The sequence below is a fragment of the Myzus persicae genome, unplaced genomic scaffold (assembly GCF_001856785.1).
Source record: "Myzus persicae strain clone G006 unplaced genomic scaffold, MPER_G0061.0, whole genome shotgun sequence".
In the NCBI taxonomy this organism is placed as follows: domain Eukaryota; kingdom Metazoa; phylum Arthropoda; class Insecta; order Hemiptera; family Aphididae; genus Myzus; species Myzus persicae.
In genome coordinates this window covers 300,653-322,810 of record NW_019102665.1, presented here as the reverse complement: position 1 = coordinate 322,810, position 22,158 = coordinate 300,653, and the positions used below count along the sequence as shown (strand labels likewise).

The 22,158-nt window shown below is 29.5% G+C and overlaps 2 protein-coding genes across 5 annotated transcripts; one reads left to right on the top strand and one right to left on the bottom strand.

The window, feature by feature from the left end:
* Positions 1-558: 558 nt before the first annotated feature.
* Positions 559-11,265, bottom strand: LOC111032895 (WD repeat-containing protein 3-like). 3 transcript variants are annotated; one of them, XM_022313371.1, is made up of 14 exons: positions 10,846-11,265; positions 5,972-6,158; positions 5,656-5,889; positions 5,394-5,591; positions 3,765-3,920; positions 3,484-3,686; positions 2,919-3,060; positions 2,461-2,847; positions 2,173-2,394; positions 1,822-2,088; positions 1,502-1,750; positions 1,262-1,431; positions 938-1,163; positions 720-869 (listed from the first exon to the last, which is right to left on the bottom strand). In XM_022313371.1, exons 2-14 carry the CDS (start codon positions 6,140-6,142, stop codon positions 720-722), a joined length of 2,775 nt encoding a protein of 924 aa, XP_022169063.1. In that variant the 5' UTR covers positions 6,143-6,158; positions 10,846-11,265. The 3 variants fall into 3 exon arrangements, with proteins under 3 accessions (XP_022169064.1, XP_022169063.1, XP_022169062.1); XM_022313370.1 differs by lacking the exon at positions 10,846-11,265 and adding an exon at positions 6,388-6,523; XM_022313372.1 differs by lacking the exon at positions 10,846-11,265 and having other exon boundaries at positions 559-869; positions 5,972-6,142.
* Positions 6,681-9,368, top strand: LOC111032896. 2 transcript variants are annotated; one of them, XM_022313373.1, is made up of 3 exons: positions 6,681-7,073; positions 7,744-7,969; positions 8,863-9,368. In XM_022313373.1, exons 1-3 carry the CDS (start codon positions 7,025-7,027, stop codon positions 9,038-9,040), a joined length of 453 nt encoding a protein of 150 aa, XP_022169065.1. In that variant the 5' UTR covers positions 6,681-7,024; the 3' UTR covers positions 9,041-9,368. The 2 variants fall into 2 exon arrangements, 1 of the variants encoding a protein (XP_022169065.1); XR_002604349.1 differs by lacking the exon at positions 7,744-7,969 and having other exon boundaries at positions 8,863-8,974.
* Positions 11,266-22,158: the final 10,893 nt, after the last annotated feature.

Sequence of the window (22,158 nt, the reverse complement as noted above, 5' to 3'; positions counted from 1 at the left end):
ATTTTTATGATGATATAAATATTATTAACATGATAACAGTGTTAGAGTAAAATTACCAAAATCAATGGTTAACTACAGTAACAATGAGGGGGAGTGCTCATTTTTCATGCTGCCGACTATAGTTGACGTTGACCACTTTACTTTAGCTTCTATTTTTTTATTATTAGACATAATATACAGTATATACAATTTAGCACAATAAGTTTATATGAAAACAGTAGAACACAACAGCTATGTAAGCTGTGATCAAGCAGCCACACATTAGGATATTTAACTCTAGGCTAATGATTTAAACTTAAGCTTCTAAAGATAAAATAAACTGTAAATGTGTACATTATTAGTATAAAAAAAGTTATAGTTTATAAATTCTAGGTAAGTTGCAATACGTTTTTATTTATCTTCAGAACAATATCATTCTTACTCTCGAGAAGCACTATAATTGATGATTTGTTTATAGAAAACCAATCTTAACCAGTGCAACAACAAACATATTATGTACACACATTTTCTATGTTTTTCTTATAATATTAAAGGGGAAAATTACCATAAACTATAAAATACTTTCTCAAATTGAATGAAACGTTAGTATTGTATACAACAGCACTTATGGTACAACAAAAATGTATAATTAATTGACGATGCATTTTTTTAAAAACAATTTATATTCATTTAAATATTGAATACAAATCAGATTGTATAATTAACATGAAAATATTTTATTAGATATTAACAATCACACTCTTTAACAGTTTATGCTTTTGGCGTTTTCTTTTCTTTTGAACATTTTGTGTTATGTTGAATACCAATTCTTCCTCTTCTTGGCTATTATTTATGAACATCAAAGAGTGAAAATTTTCTCCTACCAAATCCTATTTAATACATAAATTAATTAATAAATATTGTTCACTCATTTTAATATAGTAAATTTGTTACATACCCTAAATTCATTTGTTTTCTTAGTAGCAAGTACATTTAATTGCCTTAGGATAGGTGTCATATCACTGACGGATGATATTGGTTTGTGCAATGTTTGTACTAAGAATACGAGTGACCGGACAACTGGCTCAATTCCATGGTGCATATGATTTAACAATGGTATTAACGCTTCCATAAAATAACATACGCTTGAAAAAGGCATAAGTAATAAAACCTCTTCCAACTCACTAAAAATTAAGAAAATTATATTAGTTTAATTTTTAATAACTCAGTATACAAATAATAAGAATTATGAAATGAGATTGTTCTAGTAAATTCAACTTGCCTAGAGCGTATCCTTTTAATTATTTCCAATAAATAATCGTCAGTGGTTTTAACATTAAAAGCAGTCATAATTATTGGTAATGTTGGTTTGTCACCACCTTTATTTTCACATTCTAATAGGTTATCTTTGTATTCTTTGATCACATTTAAACATTCCAACAATAATTCAGCCTAAAAATAATAAAATTAAAAACCTTTAAAGACCTTTAAAAACAATATTAATGAATTGAATTTGTATTACAGCTTTCTCTGATGAAATGGTCTTTTTTGTCGGCAATGCGAGAACAGATGGCCCTCCATATACATTGGTTTCTTCGCCAGTGGCTAGTTCTTTATCATCTTCTTGTGCCCTTTCTTCTTCCCGCTCATCTTCTAATACAAGGGGCTCTTCTGTTTTTTCATATAAACGTATAACATTGTCTTGGCCACAACTCACAACATAATAACCATTTCCGCTCACAGACATATTACGGCATTCACCTCTGTGACCCTAAGCCAAATTAAATACATAACATATAGTAATACTCAATAATAATAATAATTAATTACTTAATTAATTACTTGAAGTGTTAAAACTCTCTCAAAAACATCAGCGTCCCAATGTTTAATGTTTCCATTCTTGTCGGTAGTGAAAAATTGATGGGTCATAGGAATAAATTTAATACTGGTCAATGCAGACTCTGTTGTTAAGCGCCTATGACAATCTCCGTAATCTAAGCCCCAAATTCTGATTGTCTTATCAGCACTTGCAGTAATAATGATTGTTGAATCATAACTTATGTCCATATCATTTACTGGTAATGTGTGTCCATAAAGGTCAATGAAGTGCTAAAAAAAATATATAATTTTCATTGTTCAACGGTCATAAAAAGTTTTTCGTTTATATATTCAGAGTACAATAATAACACTCACCTTAAACGTGTCCATAAAAAATATTTTGACTGTGTTATCTAAAAGAGCAACTGCTAGCAATTTGCTATCTGGGCTTACTCTTGCGCACTGTACATTTTCATCTAACTCTAATGTCTTCAAGTGTAACAATGATAACACTTTTCTATCAGAACTCGGCAATGTTACTAGTTCTAATTGCCATAGTTTAACTGTGCTATCGCCACCACCTGTTACACAACCCAACTGTTGTTTGTTTAAAAAACAAATTGTATTAGAATGTTAAAAACAAAAATAAATATTATTTTTTACCTCATCTGGTAACATATAAATTGACTTCAAATCTTTTTGATGAGCAGAAATGCTTTCAATTATATCTCCCGCGGCTATGTCAATTACCAACAATTTACCATCTTCAAGTCCAGCTAAAATGTGTCGGTCTCCAGGGAGCACACATAAACACTGAACAGCACTAGACGTCTCAACAGTTCGAATACAATTAAGAGTTTTCCTACTCCACATTTTTATAGACTCTGAACCTCCAGTGAACATAGCTAAACTATCTGAACTAAATGATAAGACTCGAACATTTGATCTATGGCCGTGTAATGAAATCTTGCGAATTAGTTTTACTTCTTTGCCAACTGCTAATGACAAAGAATAAAACGCTAAAGTGTTATCTGCCATACTTACAACAACCTGTTGAAATTATAGAATAGATATTAAATATTTGACCATGATATTTAAAACTTTAATTGATTTGACATTACTTTAACGTGAGTCTGATTTACAACCAAATCGGCAGACCTTATTTTGTGGTCTGTCAAAATAGGAGGTAATCGTCGAACCACATCTTGTAGAGCTGGATTTTTTTCATTTAAAAATGCTGTATCTTCAATATTTTCATCCCGCCTATTAAACATAATCAATTAACAATTAATAAAGACGTAAAACCAATGAAAACTTAATTTTAGAAAACAATCACTCCCACAAAAACTGTTCATGCTTGTTTATTCTATTAATTAAAAGCAGAATTCTCATTCTGCTAACCTAAATTTCAATGTACATATTTTAACATTGATTGTCTCAAAATGATTTATATATTTCAATAACATAATATAAATACAGTGGTCTCTCAGTAATCTAGCAGATATATATCCCTCAACAGAGACTTACCAAATCAACAAAAACAATGGGAAACAATTTGAGTTTATAGGCTTTATAGAGCTATTTCATAAATAAAAGTGGTCTTAGTATTGGACGTGTGTTATGCTGGTGTATCATATTAGCATATTATCCAGAAACCAATGTATTATTATTATTAATTTAACTTACTTAGAAGCCTTCTTCCTGAATTTCCGTTGACGATTACGTAAACGTTCTAACGCTTCACCATCTCCACTAAAAATAAACAACTCCAGCAATTTTCCATGGCCATGAACACAAAGGACATGGTTAGAATTATCTGTAGCTGAAGATACAACACGACCGGGACCTTCTCTCATTAATGATCCACTTTTTTCACATTTTATTGAAGACTAAAAATAATATATATCATTATTTTTCATTTTTGTGTACAATCATAATAATTATAAACTAGTGAAATAAACACTAACAGCAAAATCCAGTAAGTTATCTGAAGTCAAAAGCTCAGACATTTTAATATCTGATTCTTCATCACTCATTTTTGATATCTTCCATGTACGTAGTTCTGCATCATTGCTTCCAGCAACAACAAAATCATCATCACGTAAAATAGACAAAGTCCATACCTAATTAAAATATTGGAAACAAAAATTAGTTTAGTCTAATAAGACAAACTTTTCAAAATCATTCTTATAAAAATATGTATTTAAGAGCAAAATAGAATAAATAAAATAAAAATATAGTTGTTTTCATGCTCATAAATAAGGCACAGACTTAAATTATGCATATGTATAATTTTATGTATTTCACCGAGAATAATTATTCTGATTAGAAAACAAAGATGATATTTTTGCATATCTGAGTGAAAATTAATAATACTTTTTGCATTTTTTTTGGATGGTGTCACAAAAGTTGCATATTTAATTTAAAGTTATTGCGGGAAGTATTTTTCAATCATCGTCTAATCGTAAATATAACTCCCAACCTTATGCTATATATTGTTGACTGTCTAAACTTTTTCGATAGACAATAGGTATGAAAAAGCAATTTTTAGATATTAATAACTAAATAAAGGTTAAATAGGTTTCCATAAATTTAGAATACTTTATACACCATTTGTGCCTGTCCGTTAGTTACCAGGTATTAAAATACTAGGTGTTCTGCTAGACATTCTAGAGGTGCCAAAGATTCTTTAAAAAAAATGTGTAGGCCATATTTCTTCTAATTATAATATTATAATTAATATATTTATGTATTTATAAGACATAATTTTGTTTTATTTTCCCCCCATTTTTTGGTCTTTCGTTGCTTTTTTATAAATTATATTACACTAAAACCTCATTAATGTCTGGACTTCATTAGTCCGAACTTCGCTTAATCTGGACAGCCGTTTATCACACTAGTTCATGATGTAGATTAAAATAAACATGAAAACGAGTTCAATTATACAACACTATATACTATTTTTTAGGTTTAATATTGTTACGATATATGTATTAGATAGACTTAAGTATTGTAAGTATAGTAAAATATCCAATAAAATTTTTTTAATTTATAATTTACGATTCTTGGTTATTTTGTTTAATACGGACTTTTATTAATTAGGACAACCTAGAACCCCAATTAGTCCGGATTAATGAGGTTCTACTGTAATTTCTATAGAAACTTTCATTGACACCATCTTTTTATCAATATTTTTTTTTAACTCTCGCTCTATAGCACAAGCTTAGTTTTTTAAAAAGAGAATCAAAAACAGAATAATTTACATATATATGTTTACAAAAAAATAGTATTTTAATTCCTTAATGTATTGTTATTACTATTTTTGATATCAAATTAATTATTATTAACTATAATTTAAAATATATGTAATTACAATGCAATCTTATGGGTTATTAGGTTATGTAACTACGATAAATAATAAAAATATTATTATTATTATTATTTAATATAGATTCTTAGCTATAAAAAATACTAAGGTTACCCAATTCTTTTTAAAATACGTTTAGAAACCAGGAATTTAACAGCGTCACCGAGTAGGATTTCTAAATTTGTTTTTTTGAGTTTAATGTTGAGCTCTTTTCATAATTAAATCTTACTTCAGTTATGTGACCAGCCAGTGTTTTGAAACAGTGCCCAGTTGTTAAATCCCAAAACTTGATATAAGTGTCCTTTGAAGATGTCACCACAACGTTGTGCTTGTTTATAAATTGTACTCCTGTCACTACACCCTTATGTCCAGACAACCTATGTAATCCCTTTTCAGCTATGACATCCCAAATGACTGCTTCGGTATCCTGAAAAATGATAAATCATATTATATAATTATTAAGTTTATAACCATGGACAAAAATAACATACCTTGGAACCTGAAGCGAGCATGTGACCATGAGTGTCATAAGTTAGTGCAGTTATGGCAGAACGATGACCTTGGAATGTTCCAATAAGTTCACCAGTAGCCAAATTAAACGTATTCACTAAACCATCAGAATAACCTACAGCAATATGTTTACCCTCCGAGGTAGTGGCCAACTTAACGACAGAAATCTTTTTCGATGTATTATTTTTCATGTCTTCATCTTCGATTGTCATAACCTGATTGACAATGAATATGTATATATATACAAGTAATGGCACTAACAAAATGACTTAGCTAACTATAAAACGTCATGTTTACCAATTTTTCCAAGCGCAAGTCCCAAATGATAACATTTTCGCAAGCGCCGACAGCAACATATCTGCCAGAAATACCGTTTAGCGTGACAAAGACTACATTACAGTCAGGATGGCAAACGATGTTGAAATTTTTCCACGGAACGTAACGCAAGTATTGCTTGGTTATACCCATTTTAAATGATTTTAAACTAAACAAAAAATAATAATATCAATAACAACATATTTCCTACACGGTAAATTTACACGACGACGGACTCGTCGCCGATTCGTGACTTCTGCCACTGCCTAACTTTCACAGACTGAAACGAAAGAGACTTCTACCTACGTCTGTTTTGACTGGCAACTACGAACGACGGCCCTCGTAGATAGCGGACATTAATCGTCACTCATCGAGTCGTAAAACTACGATTTATTTACCTGAAGTGATGGGCAGCGAAAGAGTGAGAATCATAGCATCAATGACAAGACGAATTGAAAGGTTTTGATGTAAATCGTAGGCAGTAGTAAGTTCGTAACGTAAACGAAAATTGATTTATTAACCAACAACGCTACGAGCCGCTGCTTGCCGAATAACACCGATCGGAATCACGTGCGTCTTATCACACCACTGCTATCAGTAAACACAAAATCACAAATATAAGCGTCCGACATGAAGTTACGAACGCTGCGGTTCGTTCCGTTTCCGACCCGTCAGGATTTAAAATGATAAGAAAGCATTATCTCTCGAACCGTTCGACCACCGCGCGCCGATCGCCGAATCGCCGGGCGGTTTACAACACGGTTGCGTATCTACAGGTATACGGTTGAAAATATCGATGGTGTTTGAAAATATTTTCAAACTAAACTGTTATTAGTTGTTAAATACGTCAAATCTCAGGAAGCCCTAGTGTCGCCTTAACCTTTTTCACCACTGTTATACATTAAACAATTACTTCTAAACACTTCTGTCCGCTCGACCGTATGTCAATGTGACCGAATTTTTGCTAATTGCGTTTTTATTTACATATTTTCAAAGTAATATTTTGTTCAAACGTCGTCATTTTTGTACTTCGAAATGGGTCGAGCAGCATATAAATGCTGTGTGCAGAACTGTTCATTTAAAGGTAAGGTTTTTATTTATTTCGCACATCGATTCATAGTAAAATATAGTACAGCTGTCTGACGGCCGTGTCAACCTTTCGGAACTAACGGACTAGGTACTAAGTTCACAATTTTGAATTCTGTGTATTACAAATGCACTATGAACTATACATATATATTAATGTTTAAAAACGTTTGAAAAAAAATTTTAAATGTTAGTTGACAGAATAATTTTTGTACACAGTGTTGTACAACAAATTCCGCCCTAAAGGTTAATACAATTTAAATGCTTTTTTCCCCCTCTAAAGACAGTTGAAATTGAATTGCTCTCTAATAAGGTGCTCCACAAAACTTTACCTTATTTATTTATCTATAAATCAAACTCCATTATACAACACTTTTATTAAAAATCTAGTTAAAAATTAATTGAACTCTATTCGAGTATAAGAATATTTTATAACTAATTCTTATATACTGAGTTTATTTGATGGTGACAAATATCACCTTATGGAAAGTGCTTAAACATCTAAATTTGCATTCATAAAACTATAAATTAATATAATAACAATTAACAAAGGGTTCCTAAATATTCCAATAATATCCACATTTTTCTGCCGACCATTGGACTATATTATATTATATTAACTAGTCAATTGTTATTTATGTGTTTTAATTTATAAATTATTACTATAGATGGTGTATCTCATAGATTTCCAAACCCCAAAATATACGTGGATATTATGAAAGAGTGGATCAAAGCCATTGGGCTAGAATTTTTCTATGGGTTGGATCCAGAAACTATTTATTATACCAAACGAATTTGTTCCAACCATTTTACTTCTAGTGATTATAGTACAGGATCAAAAAGGCTGAAAAAAAATAGTATTCCCACTGTAAATCTCTCAAGTCCCACAGACCGGTAAATGTTTAATATAATTAATTCAAATGCAGTAGTTTAATAAATGTTTTGTTGTTTAGTACGGTTTCCAAGGCGCGACTTAGCATGCGCCGCGGAGACCGTACTGCAACAAGAGCAGTGTTTTGCCACAGCCACTGGCGAGTATATATATACTGGAGTATCCAAATAGGTTAAAATCAAAACACACTTAAACATTTTTTAAATATTTTGACTCATATTGAACTATTTATAGGCATATGAAATTTTCGATTATTATTATTAGTTATTAAGAATTATTATAAGAAATTAAAAAAAATTGAACGTTAATCCACAAAATTATTTTATGAGTGTCTTGAAGTTTGATTTTGGCAATTTTTGTGAAAATCAAGAAAATTTGTTATTGAAATAATATTTGAGTTAGTAATTCGTACAATTTTTTCATTTTATACCCAAGATTTGAAAATGTAAAACAAGATTCTCATAAGTTTTTCTACCTTAATCAACCAAAAAAAAGTGGGTTAGTTTATTTACAACAAAATAACATAAATCATTATTCTTAGTTATTTAATATGTAAATTTCAAGTATCTGCCTTTATTCGTTTTTGAATTACAACAAAATAAGACAATCGCAATACAAGAAATGGAGTGAATAATGTTGTAAAAATGTCAACTTCAAACGTTCACAAAAATGTAATTTGATTTTCTGGTAGAATTTTTTTCTTTGATAAAGGTAAACAAACTTGTCATGAATGAGTTAGTTAACTAATCACACCAGTAGCGAGTATATACAAGCATTTTTGAAAGTCAAATAAATCTATTTTACTTAAAAAATAATAAAAATAAATTTTTCTATTAATTTAATATAAAATAGAAATAACTAGATTAATGACTAGATTACAATTAATTTTTTCCAGCTTTTCACCCAATTTAAGTATCCAGCAAAGTAAAGAAGCAGATTGTTCTACCAAGGCTGTCATAGACGTCAGGGTTAATGAGTTTGGTGACAAAGAATCTCCCAAGTTCCAGGCATGTTCATATGCCGGAAAACGCGGACGATCCAAAACAGACAAATTGGAAGTTTTGATAGCCTAGAGAGTAAAAGATCAAAACACAATTATAGAGACCATTGAAAAACAACAAATAGTTCTTTAATATATTAAACATGCATTATAATATTATAAATCGACGGTATTTTGTTATTCTGTAGGGGCGTTTTTACCACCAAAAATCGAAAAATACGTTTTTGGTATCAACATTTTCAGAAAAATCACAAAAATAATCTGATAAAACGGTGTGTACATCTACGAAAAAAATAAGATAACAATACCGAGAACAATATATCTAAACGCCCTTTTAAAAATTAAAATAATCTACACAGAACTGTTGAAAGCGCTTATACCACATCTAATGTATGTTAATTGTCTACAACCTACACAGTTTGTAACAATAATTATGAATTTAGTTGTTGTATATTACCATATTCTATCCTAAAAATTGAGTATTTAATAAATTTTATTTTATACTAAAATTTGGTTTACTTCTTTTAACCAAATACCGTCGATATTGCAAATTTGTAGATTTTTAAAATACAATGACTGAATCAAATGTTCCTTATTAAATTACAATTATCTAATTAAACTTTTATTTTGATTGTTAAATACATTTTTAAGTTTTCTGATGTATGATGATAGTCAATTAGTATGTAATCGTATATATTATATTGTAGGTTGTAAAAGTAAAATTACCAAATATGTAACAAATGTTCCTTATTGTATGTCTGTTATTTTATATTATATCAAATTACTTATCAGATACTTAGTAGTTTTATTATTTTATTGCTTTCAAATTCAGAATGTTTTATGTTTATTTGTACTTTACTTAATTCAACTTTGGATGAATTATTGAATTTATATTATACTGATTAATATTGTAAATATGTGTTTTATAACAATAAAACCTAAATTCATGTTTAATTTTGGTTGTTTTCCTTGCATTTTATTTTATTAATTAATTTAACAACATTTTTTTTCATTGGTAACTCATGACTTTTCAAGCAAATTCATCTGCATTTTTCATAAAGTATTTAACTATTTAAGTGTTGTTAAGTGTGTAGTTTTAATAGTTTTCAAGTCACAGAAAGCAATTCGAGTAATCAATCATAAGAACATATTATATAAAAAAATGCTGGTAAGGGGGTAAAGCTCTGCTGTAGTGAATGTGTTGAATTTGAATTCAATAAGATAAAATCATTGTATATGAAAAACAATTCTTGGAGGAGATAGCCCATCAGCCTATAATATTACTAAATACTAATTATAGTTGATGATATTATTGTGATTAAAGTAATTTATTTTACTAATAGGTATTAGTACTATAGTAAGATAAATTCATTTTTGAAAAAAAAATCGGTTTGGAAATGTCATTGTGAGTATAAAATATAATAATATACTCTAAAATAGTAGTACTCAAAGTGTGGTACTAGGAAAACTACAAAGAAGTACGCGCCAAAGGCTGCATGGTGCAAAAGTATGGCATTGAGCGTTAAAGAAAAGTCAATTGCTTAAATGAAAAAAAATGGTTTTTGTTCCATACTACTTGGTAAAAATATAAACAACAAATTAATCTATGCTCATCCTGAGATTTGTGTACACTATGTATTTCAAACTACATTTAAAGAGGATTTTTTATTTTGTGAAACACTATTGACACAAACCACTACTGATGAAATACGAGTATTAAAAGAATTGAACCATTTTTTTGTTGAAAATGGGTTAAATTGGAAATAGTGTGTTGTCAATAAGTGATTTTATTTAATTATATGCATAATAAGTTATCTATTTAATCTAATAATTCACTAAACTACGACTGTTCCTTAATTGTTAATAACTTGAACTTGCCTTTATTGCTACATCTAAATCTGAAGATGTTCTCTGGACTCTGAGGCTTAAGAAAAGTACTAAGTTCTTGAATTAATGTATTTGTCAATAGTTTTTAATAAATGCCAAATTTGAAAGTTCAAACGATTTTATGATGTTATTATTCACAGTTCTTGGGTTAGGTTGGAAATTAATTTGATTTTGCTGATTTTTAATTGCGAATAAACAATCTAGTTCGTCAACATTCACCATAGTTAACAATGTGGAATACGTAATTAAAATAGAAATAGAAAACGAATAATTAAATTCAAATAAAGTAAAGTTTTAATAATTAGGTATGATAACGAAAAAACAGTGACCACAATATTAAAAAATGCAATAAATTTACAACGTCGTATACGACAACTTCTTGGCGAGTGGTTAGACCCACTCTTGAAAGTCGTAACTATTAATTTTCATACGCCCGTGAACATAGGTGTATCTAGATGGGCTTAGACCTCTCTCCCCCCTCCCCCCCCCAGAATTATTGTTGTCTACTTCAGATAAATCATAAATGCACAGACTTCTATACTAATCAGTAAACTGATTCGTATAGAAATCTGTGGGTGAACGTGCTTACCATAATGTACTTGACGTGGTGAATGACAATACGTCCTATTAGAGGTACTAATGTTATCACATTTGTAATTAATAATTATCAGTACTTTTCTTAGTGATGATTGGGAAAAGAAAAAATCAATTAAGGAAAAACGGACATTTTTACAATTTTTAGTACCTACCAGTTTAGACAAAAACGATAGTGTTTTTTTGTTTTTGGTGTAGATTCGAAAAGCTATTTCAGTAATATTATGAGTATGATATTTTCAATTGTATGTACCTACCAGGGCTCGTAAGTTCATGCATTTGCATATTTTTTTTTGCTACACAGAAAAATATGCTAACTGAGATAGTGAGATACAAATCCGTTTCATAACAATAGTAATAATAATATGAAGTTTAATAGTGCATGTTTTTGTATGTTTTGGGTGTAAAGGCATATTTGGCATATAATCGTTTTTTTAGAGTTTTATAGCGCATATTATTTCATTAAAAAAATTGTTTAGAAAAATATTTGAAATGTTTCTTGTTTCTTATTTACTTTCCCGTTTACTGAATGAAAGTGTTTTGATTTATTTTTATTTTCGTGTGACTACTGACTAATTACTTTTCTAGATTTCCCTATTTAGATTTTATGCGTTTTACTTAGTACCGCGGAAACAATTTTATAGCTACCACTACCATCCTCCGCCGTGTATAGTCCCTCGTCGAAACGATACCTGTACAATGTTTCTTACCAATTCGCATCTATAATTTTGTACACTGGTACAGTATAGTTTTCTTGCACACGCCAGTCTCCGATGAGTTGTTTAACTGTACGAGTCGTTAAAATTTCAAATAACTAATATTTCATTCCAAATATTTTCATTGTAGGTGCAGGATAATGGTGTACAAAAATTGGACAAAAAATGACTACCTAATTAAAATTAATAAAGATAACAAATCCATGTGATTATATATTTATATGAACTTCACAAGTATTCAATTTATTAATTTTGATTGTTAAATATATACAAATTAAAAGGAATAAAATACTTTTAAAATTAATGGATAGGTATATTCTTATTATTTTAAAATTTGCTCATAAATATTTTACATAATTCATATTTTGAGTGCATAATTTAAAAATGTAAGGGCATTTAAATGCATATTTTCGAACTTTTTAGTGCATATTTTAATGCATGTTTTGCCAATTTTTAGTGCATGAATGCATGCTTGTTTGTGCTTTTTTTAGTGCATGAACTTTCGAGCCCTGGTACCTACATATACTTTTCAACTTTATATTATATCGATAATTTCACTTGGTAGAAAAATTGGAAAATTGAATACGAAATTCATAAAAGTTACGAAAATCCACTTAATATTGTAAGTAAGAAATTCATAAAATAAGTCTTTTTATATTGAAGATTCAAAAATGAAATACAAGATTCCTCATTTACTTTTTCTGCCTTTAACAAGGCATGATTTTTTACATTAAAAATTTTTTATGAATTTCTAACTCAAAATAATTTTCCAATTTTTGTGATTTTGATGAATTTTGTTAAGTCTTCATAAAAACTTATGAACATTGTTGTATACAATTTTCAGTTGTTTTGACGGAGTGAAAAATTTTTTATCGACAATAAGTAGTTCAAAAAGCTAATACAACTCGACACTTGTACGTTTCTTATGCCTATAAATTGCTCAAAAAGAGTCGAAATATTTGATGGTGTTGATAAATTGCCAATATAAACATTCAATGAAAATTGTATATATCTACAGTAATTTTATAGAGTTTCCAAAAATTGGTTTTGCGTAAAAATGTCAGTTTATCTTTAATTTTTTTTTTTGTTTTTTATGAAGCTTTTGAAAAGTATCAGAGTAATTTTTTACTCTTAACCAATAATCACCCAAAGTACTCGTACCAACAAGATTCAATTTTCTATCAGAAAAGATGCTGTTGAAGAAAATCGAAGAACCTATTTTTAATTTTTACTCTCCCAAAATGGTGATGACAGACCCAAAAACCAATTTTTTCAAAAAAAACCCGCGTTGTAAAATCAATCACAATATGTTAACAACAAGAAAATATATTTTTCTGTACTAAAAGCACAGTGGGTGTGTACATGGAATTGGTGTATGGAGTGGGTTAGGTACCTTTAAGAAATTTTTAAGTCTGCTTGAAACTACTATAGATTCATTAGATTTTAAATAATTAAATAAACATATAAAAAAATATATATTGTCAGAAGGGTACGTGGTTGCTTGTGCCCTCTTAGATGGGGTAAACGTATACTAAACCAATACCTAATTAAAAAATAAATCACAATAATACAATATATAGTTCTAAAATTTGGTTTACACTTTTACAGTTAGTTTATAACATTAATAGACTAGATATCTGTAGAGTTACAGAGGTTAAAAGTAAGGCTAAAAGCCAAAACAGAATTATATGGATCACTGTGCGGACAAATATTTTGATTTTGATTTTAACTACGGTATTTAAATGCATATAAATATATTAAGATTCTTGTTTTATTTGATCTAGAATTCGAAGGGAAGGAGTTGCATAAATCGAAAAATATCATGTTAAACCGAAAACAATTAATCCATTAAATACCTACATTTTTTAATTACAAGTAAACACATTTATATTTAGTATTGAATTCACACTCAATGATCAAAATTCTAAGGCTGTGCGGATTATTTTGTGATAGTGTCGATAGTGATGATCTTAACGTGTTTTTTAAATAATTTTTTTCGATGAAAAAATCTTTTACCAGTATAGTGTACTCTGGATGTTTGAATAATTCTTTTACCGAATATATGTCTTATATCTAGGTAGAAACCAATTTAAAATTTAAATTCTGAGTTCCGAGTTCATTGAGTATACTTATATGTTTATTCATGTATTATACAAAATTAATATCCGTAATAAAGATTTTCATGCTGTGATAATAAATATTGTAAAATTATTTAAAAAATTAATAATTATGCTCATATATATATTTACCTGTTGTAGTTGCAGACGATGGCGCAAAGGAAGTAGCTTCAGTGGACTTCGGTGACAATTGCATCGGTTCAGCAATTTGTTCATCAAATTAATGTACATAATCTTATGAATATTGAACGTTTGAGCTAACAAACAATAATAAAATACATATTTACATATTCGTTTCTTGTATTAAAATAATACCCTTCACAATAATATTATTATGCCTATATTATACCTGCTGTACTTGAATATGAAGATACATGCGAGGTAGATGCTTTCTGTTCTGGAAATGAATGTGTTCTGATAAGTGTCTGTTTTGTTACGGATTGGTCAGTTGACATTGTATCAACTAAAGTATTATTTTGATTAATACGATTACATTTGTAGACTATATATAATTCGATTACATTAATAAAATAATAAATTAATTTAGAATAAACCGATAATTGATCTAACAAATAATAGAAGAGCATGAGGTTGATGTTTGGTTTTCAATGAACTTTTGATTACGTACACTAGGAAGTGCTCAAAAGTTTTTGCAGCAAATCGAATGATATCCGTGGATTTTTGACACAGTTGTGGGGAAATGGTGTCGTTGTACTTCATATCGAAAGTGATGCGTATTTCTAATACGTTGTGACACTTTTTTAAAACTTTTTATCGTTAAATAATATCACTTTGTCATTGCAATTGCAATTATTGAAAGCACACACTTTAACACCCTCAATTATTGGCGGCTTGAATACTTATTAATTCGTAAAGTGACAAAATATTAGATTAAGAAACAGTGGACGCTGTCACAAGGTAACTGATGCTTGGTCTCTATTTCGAAATCCAACATAGCTTTAGGACTATTGTCTATATAAGTATAATATTATTATACATATATTTATAACTACATAATATATTTATACTTTGTAAACTTTGACGAGGAACTCTAAGAAACGTTATACATTAAAGAACTATAAGAATTCAACTCATTTGGAGGCTGAGAACTGTCGATGGATAAAACAAAATAATGAATAATATTCATTCAATTGGTTTGATGGTCCACAATATAATTGCTAAAATCCATCAAAGAAGTAATGAATCGCGACGAATCTGAAGATAAAATATAGTAACATAACATTGTATATACTATCATGTTTAAGATACATTCGTATTATAATAATAATATCAATTTTTTTTTAGCTAAAAATACAAATAAAAAAAATAGCAGTGACAAAGATAATCGCAATGAATTATTAGATTGTGATTCAATAAAATATGAAGTATTATGTATACCTATAATTTTTTACAAAAACATTTTTTAAACCATTGTAAATAAAACAAACATTACCAAATCCAAAAAAACTTGATCTATACAATTTAATTGTATTTTCAGTTAAAACGTTGTTCGTAATTTAATCCTTTAAACAAATGATATGGAATATTACAAGTTTTATATAAAATTTCAATTATTAATTGCATACACTCGGCCTTCGATTGCACTTAAACTTTTGTAGTACTATAACTCTGGCATAATTTTAACCTCCGATTACAGTTCTGTTGTTTTGTTAAAACGTAGTTATTAAGCAAAGATTAGCTTCATAAAATACCAAAACTATATTTAATCATTTTCCAACAATGAAAGAACAAAAAGATCCAGCGTGGCAGCAAAATCAAAATTGGCCCACACGATGATACATATAATTCTGTTTTGGCTTTTAGCCTCGATTTTAACTTCTGCAACTTTACAGATAGGTAGGTAGTTTATATAGTATTTATGTTATAAACTAACTGTTGCCGTCGAAGCGCGAAGGTAACTAATAATAATATGTAAAATATATCGGTCACGGAGGAACAGCTGGTCTCTCACTCACACACAATAATCACCTTTGTATTGTTTTATTTTTGTTATAATTATTATTGAATGTGTCTTGTGAGTTATATAATATGTAGATAATCAACGCGATATCGCATGGCTCCGCGCCGGCTGCGAGAATAAAATAATAGCGCGGCCGCCATGATTTTGTCTTTTACCGTACGTTGTTGTGTGATGACCGGCGGGCGAGTGCCAAATTATAGTTACTATAATATTATATTATTCTGTTTTACTCGAATAGTAAAAGTATTTTTTTCTACTCGCGCATATACATTGTTATAACAATGTGAGCCACAAGTTCTTATATTTTACCAGTGTGAGCCGTAGGTAAGGGACTTAAATTATATATAAAATAGTTCGCGCGATTCGCCACTATAATATTATCATATATACTATTTATCTCAACACAACATTGTCCTGTGCATTATTAATTATTATTATATTATATTGTTACCACTGTAGGAGAAAGCTAGCTGGTCAGACTACGCTCCACAAATTGTGAGTTTTTATTATTTTTGTCATTTACATTTAATATTATATTGTTGGGCCAGAACGGCCGCATATTATTTTTGTATTTATTATTTTTATACGAGCCTCAGCTCTAATAGCTGCGTCAATATAATTTATTCTGTTCGACCATTATAAGGGCCCGGGCATTCTTATATTATATTATAATTTATTCTGTTTGTTCTTAAGGGCCGAGCATTTTTAAATATTATTATTTGTTCTGGTTTGCCACAAGGGCCGAGCATTTTTGCGTTTTAATCTTATTCTGTTGGGCCAGAAGGGCATTAATACCACCAAGTTATCCTGTCCAGCCATAAGGGTTGTGATTTATATTTATATTTTAATTGCTTTCCGTGTTATGAAATATGAATTATTATTCTATCTTAAATCATACAGTATTACAGCAACCCATCTTTTACCAGTAACCGTGTTACCATTTTTTTATTATCGGTTTTACGTGAACACGCCTACTCTCGTAGTCCTCCAAATTTTTAAGACTTGGGTGCTAGTGGTGGCCGGTGGGCAACTAAGTCGGTGCCCGGGTAAGCAAATATATATATAATATATAATATATTATACGGCCCGGCCCGCGCACTGACTGTAAACCAAATTGCAGAACTATACATCGTGATTTATTTTTTAATTATTGGTTTACTATAGTTTATTCCTTCTGAGAGAGCTTAAACCACCGCCTACCCTTCAGACAATATTTTTTCTACATGTAAACATTTAAAATCTATGACTGCCCCAATTTGCACGACTATATTTGAATATTTTTTTCATTCACAAAGCGTTAAACTTGTAATTGGCCGCCCACGCTCTCCGCCTTCAGAGCGACTTCTGGCAGATACGCTTTAGCTTTGTCAGTGTGATAAGAATTTCTAAACAAAAACCACGACTATAATCGTTCAGTGCAGTTTACATGTAGCTCTCCGGCTCTTGCAAGTGCTGAACATTGCCAATTTACTCTCAGCAAATCACGTGTTGCTTTGTTACTTTAAAAATTAGAGTGAATCGACCTCTTATGAAACTAGATGGTAAGAACATTATCTGTGTTTGTATAAGGTTTTCTTATAATTGTTCGATTTTTTAGCAAGTTTTGGGTGTATATAATATTATACTTTATAAAGTTTAATTTTATATTAATTCAGTTATATAGTTTAAATTAAAAATGCTTATAAGTTAAAACTCATTTCACATAAAAACTGAATTATTGTACAAATGATCACTTATTTTTTAATTTACGCAATATTACGTACATAAAAATGTAACCATCGTAAAAAACCAACAATACAAATACAGATAAATAGATAATGTTCTTTCATAGTAGGCCGATTCACTTTTATTTTTCGAATTAACGATGATGAAAATTAAGTATGAACTACACATGATCTCAGAACTGGACTGAGCAGGCGGGATACCTGGAAACTCCCGGTGGGCCGCTTGTATTCCTAGGGAAGTTTTTTCTTCAGGTTTATCGGTTTTATCGGTTAAGACTTAAGGCTCATCCTGTCGACGGATGTAGACGCATTTTCTAATGCGATCGTACTAGAAAACTGTCCAGTGATGGCTCGTGACTGTCGGACATAGGTGTGTGACAAAATATTATGGAAATTACTTAAAATCATCGCTGGTGGGATTTTTTTCATGGGCCCAAGAAATTTTTTTCATAAAGCAAAAACTTCCTACTTAGGTACTACTAAGAATTTTTTTCTATTTTACGTAATTTACCTAAAAATATTTTTTTTATATACACAAATACACAATTAAACAAAGTATTTAAGAATTCGTACACTCTTCAATATGTATTTACTAATTTATTCCTTAAATCATTAAGCTACAGATATTATTTTGCTCATAGGTATTTTGCTATTTCATATTAAAATAAAATATGTTCCAATTAAATGTTTAGGACCTTAGTACCTACACTAAGTACAATCAATACAAGTTTTATACAAAAATTCAAGATCTTAACATCAAAATTGTTTTGGACGTAGCCGTCGTACGTCGGCATTACCTATAATTTATTTTTACTCTCACTCGTTTTCTATAGATATTTCAATTATTAAATTAAAAAGTATAAAAACCCACAAGCCGCTATCGCAAACGGAACTTATATTTTCAATTTGAAAAACAAAATTATAGGCTTAAAAATCATCAAATTCCATGAAAGGCGAGGGCCCTAAAATGGTGGGGCCTAGGGCAGCTGCCTCTTCTGCCCTGCCCTTCCACCGGCGCTGCTTAAAATAGATATGAAAAAATGTATACGTTGTCAAAAATAGATGCTTGTGTCATATTATTGTCTTCGTTAATCTGTAATCCCTACCTTATCCTCCGCAAGTCTGCAACGCTTAAAATGTGTGACAATTTATTATCATCACACGAACTTCCAACCTAGCTATTCCGTTGCCGCCGAAATCATAATCGACACAATTTCGCAAAAGAGCCCAAACCCTAACAAATTGCTTAATATGTATAAATGTGTATTCTGGAGTCTAAACATATGTATTTTAAATAAAAATGATAACATTTCTTTGTACTAACCAATTTTTTATTATTTTTATGTTTTAATAATAATATTAAGTGTTCAAATTCTCAAAATAATATACAATCATTTCGTAAGAACATATTTGTTTCTTTAGGGTTGTTTTTATAGTTATACCTAAGTGGCACGATTTTTTTTCATTTTACCAGCAGAAATTTTTGACCCAGTCCGGCCCTGTATGATCTGCTGAGCGTACATTTTGCTGCTACGCACTTAAAAGACGGAGACAACAAATGCCAGTATTAAGTCCTTTTGAATGCAATAAATGTTATTACTGTTATGATAATTAAATATTTTGAAAATTGCATTTCATTAAATAAATTATAATTTAAATTGTATAATCAATTTCTACGATTAATATTTTTTTTTAAATAACTACAAAATAAATTATTTTATGATAAATCATTACTTTGCGTGTAAATATAAATTGCTAAAAAATTGATTTTCTTATCTTACTTAATAAAAGGAACCACCAGGGCTTAAAGTGGGAAAAAAATCCAAGGGGGACTAATATCTTCATATAGATGAATGTTAAACTAATGTTCCATAATATATAATTTTAAATATAATGTCTAATGCATGTATACTATATAGTATATTGTATATGTAATCGTAAAGCATTATGTGGTAAACGCGTGCATCAAATCGTCAAGATCATGATGGTTTCGAATAAAGAAATTTTAACTTAAAACAAATATGAGAGTTGAATGTATACGTGCAGGTCATCTTGAGGACTATAAGGTACTCATACACTAATAATTAAATGATTTTGTGAACATTTGAAATTGTTCTTGGAGTTATTAGAAAGGTTTAGAGAATAGGTGGTTTAAACCATGTTCGATTTAAACCAAATGCTATATCCCATCCACTACAGGCAAATTGTCCATCTCGGCCGAATTTATTTACAGAGCAAGGAGCACAGATCCAACTTTGCACGTCAGCTGAAGTACGCCAAAACCAAGATGCACCTATTTATACATATAGGATGTAGTGGATGTACACTGTACAGTCTACCTATTTTTTCATTTTTTTATCCGTTAATAGACTCAAAAACTAGGTAGGCACCTGCCTACTGGACCGTTTTTAATTAATTCCTTGAGACTTGGAGGGTGCTGACGGCTTATGTTTTCAATTCCTATAAGTAGCTCAAAGATAATTTTTTTCTCAGCTTATAAAAAAGAAAAACATTTTTATTTATCTACGTGGTTGCTATGCAGGTTACTTAATATATAACTGTTATAACTTATAACTTATAATTACACAAAATATGGTACATACTACACTTGTTTGCAAATACATTTACTAAAATACAAATCTTTGGGCTCACCGCCCCGGCAAAATGAGGCGGGAAATCTAGTTTATATTTACCTGAAGACTTAACTTTTTCATTATGCTTAAACAGAAATGTGAACTATCAATAAATATTGTGCACAAATTGTCGTCGCCAAATAATTATAATTAAACAAACAACTAATATTTTACGTATTTAAAATTAATGCTGTAATTGTGTGCAAATGTAAAATATTTAATAATTTTTAGAGTGGATTGCTCCCTTATGAAGTTATTATTTAAAATTATATAAAATTCATAGATTAGAAAAACACAATTTTTTTTAAATAATAAGCTTTCCTATAGAATACCTAAGTCTATAAATTGAGTTTTATATCAATTTCATTAATTTTTAAAATATATTATAACTTGTAGGTACATAATAATTAAATTCATTCAGATATACTCAACATGTTTTGTCGTACCAGCTTAAATAGGTTTTTGTAATTAAGTTTTTATTTTGAAATATTACACAATTGTTGATCATAAAATAATGCAGAGTTATCATAGTCTACTACGTGTCAAAAGCTTCAGTAGTATTGAATTCATTAAAAATTATACTGTTGAACTTGGAATTATTTATGTTAATTAAAAAATATAAATATTAGTAACAAAAAAGTATTCAATACGCAATTAAAGAACACCTTTATTTATAAGAAGGATAAGTTCAAAACGTATGGCAAAAAGGTAACATTTAAACATTAATTGGTCATAACATGTAAGTATAGAGGATTAAGGGTATATCGATATGGCAATCCTAACGTTATTAAAACAGTTGTGTTTATTTTGTATGTACTAATGTCTAGAAATCAAGAAAAATAATAAAATATTTACAGACAAGTAATAGCATTCTCAATATTAATAAATAATATTTAAATTCATAAAAACGAAAGTAATGATTTGTACTAGTGTTTTGCTGATATATCATCATACATAAATCAACTCAATGCAGCAAATGGCGAGTTGTAATTGTGTAAAGAGTTTCATAACGTCTAGGCATCATGATGGGATTTTTTTAGGCGGATGGGTAAGGGTAATTTTAGGTAAAGAATGATGTAATTATCACTTATACAGTTTTCTTCAAATTGTGTTTATACAAAAATTTCAAAAATTTTACCTACTGCATAGGTTCTGAAAAATATACCAATGAATTATTATTTATACACACTCACCATGCTATTTAGGTAGTTCTATTTGATTCAGCTATAAACATTTTAGGTATTTATTATTAGGTATGATACATTTTATCTTATCATTTATATAGGTTATTAGGTTATAAGATTTTCTGAATTGTGTATAGAAAAAGTGGTGATGATCAAGTACATATTAGTTCTTATATACCATAGGTTCCCAACCTATGGTCCGCGGACCACTAGTGGTCCGCGAGACATTGTCATGTGGTCCACGAGCCATACTTACAAAATGTAAAAATATTTTAATAATTTCATTTTCCTTTGAGGCATAACACTAACTATTGATAATCGTGTATAGTAGGTCGTTTCTTTATAAATTTATATT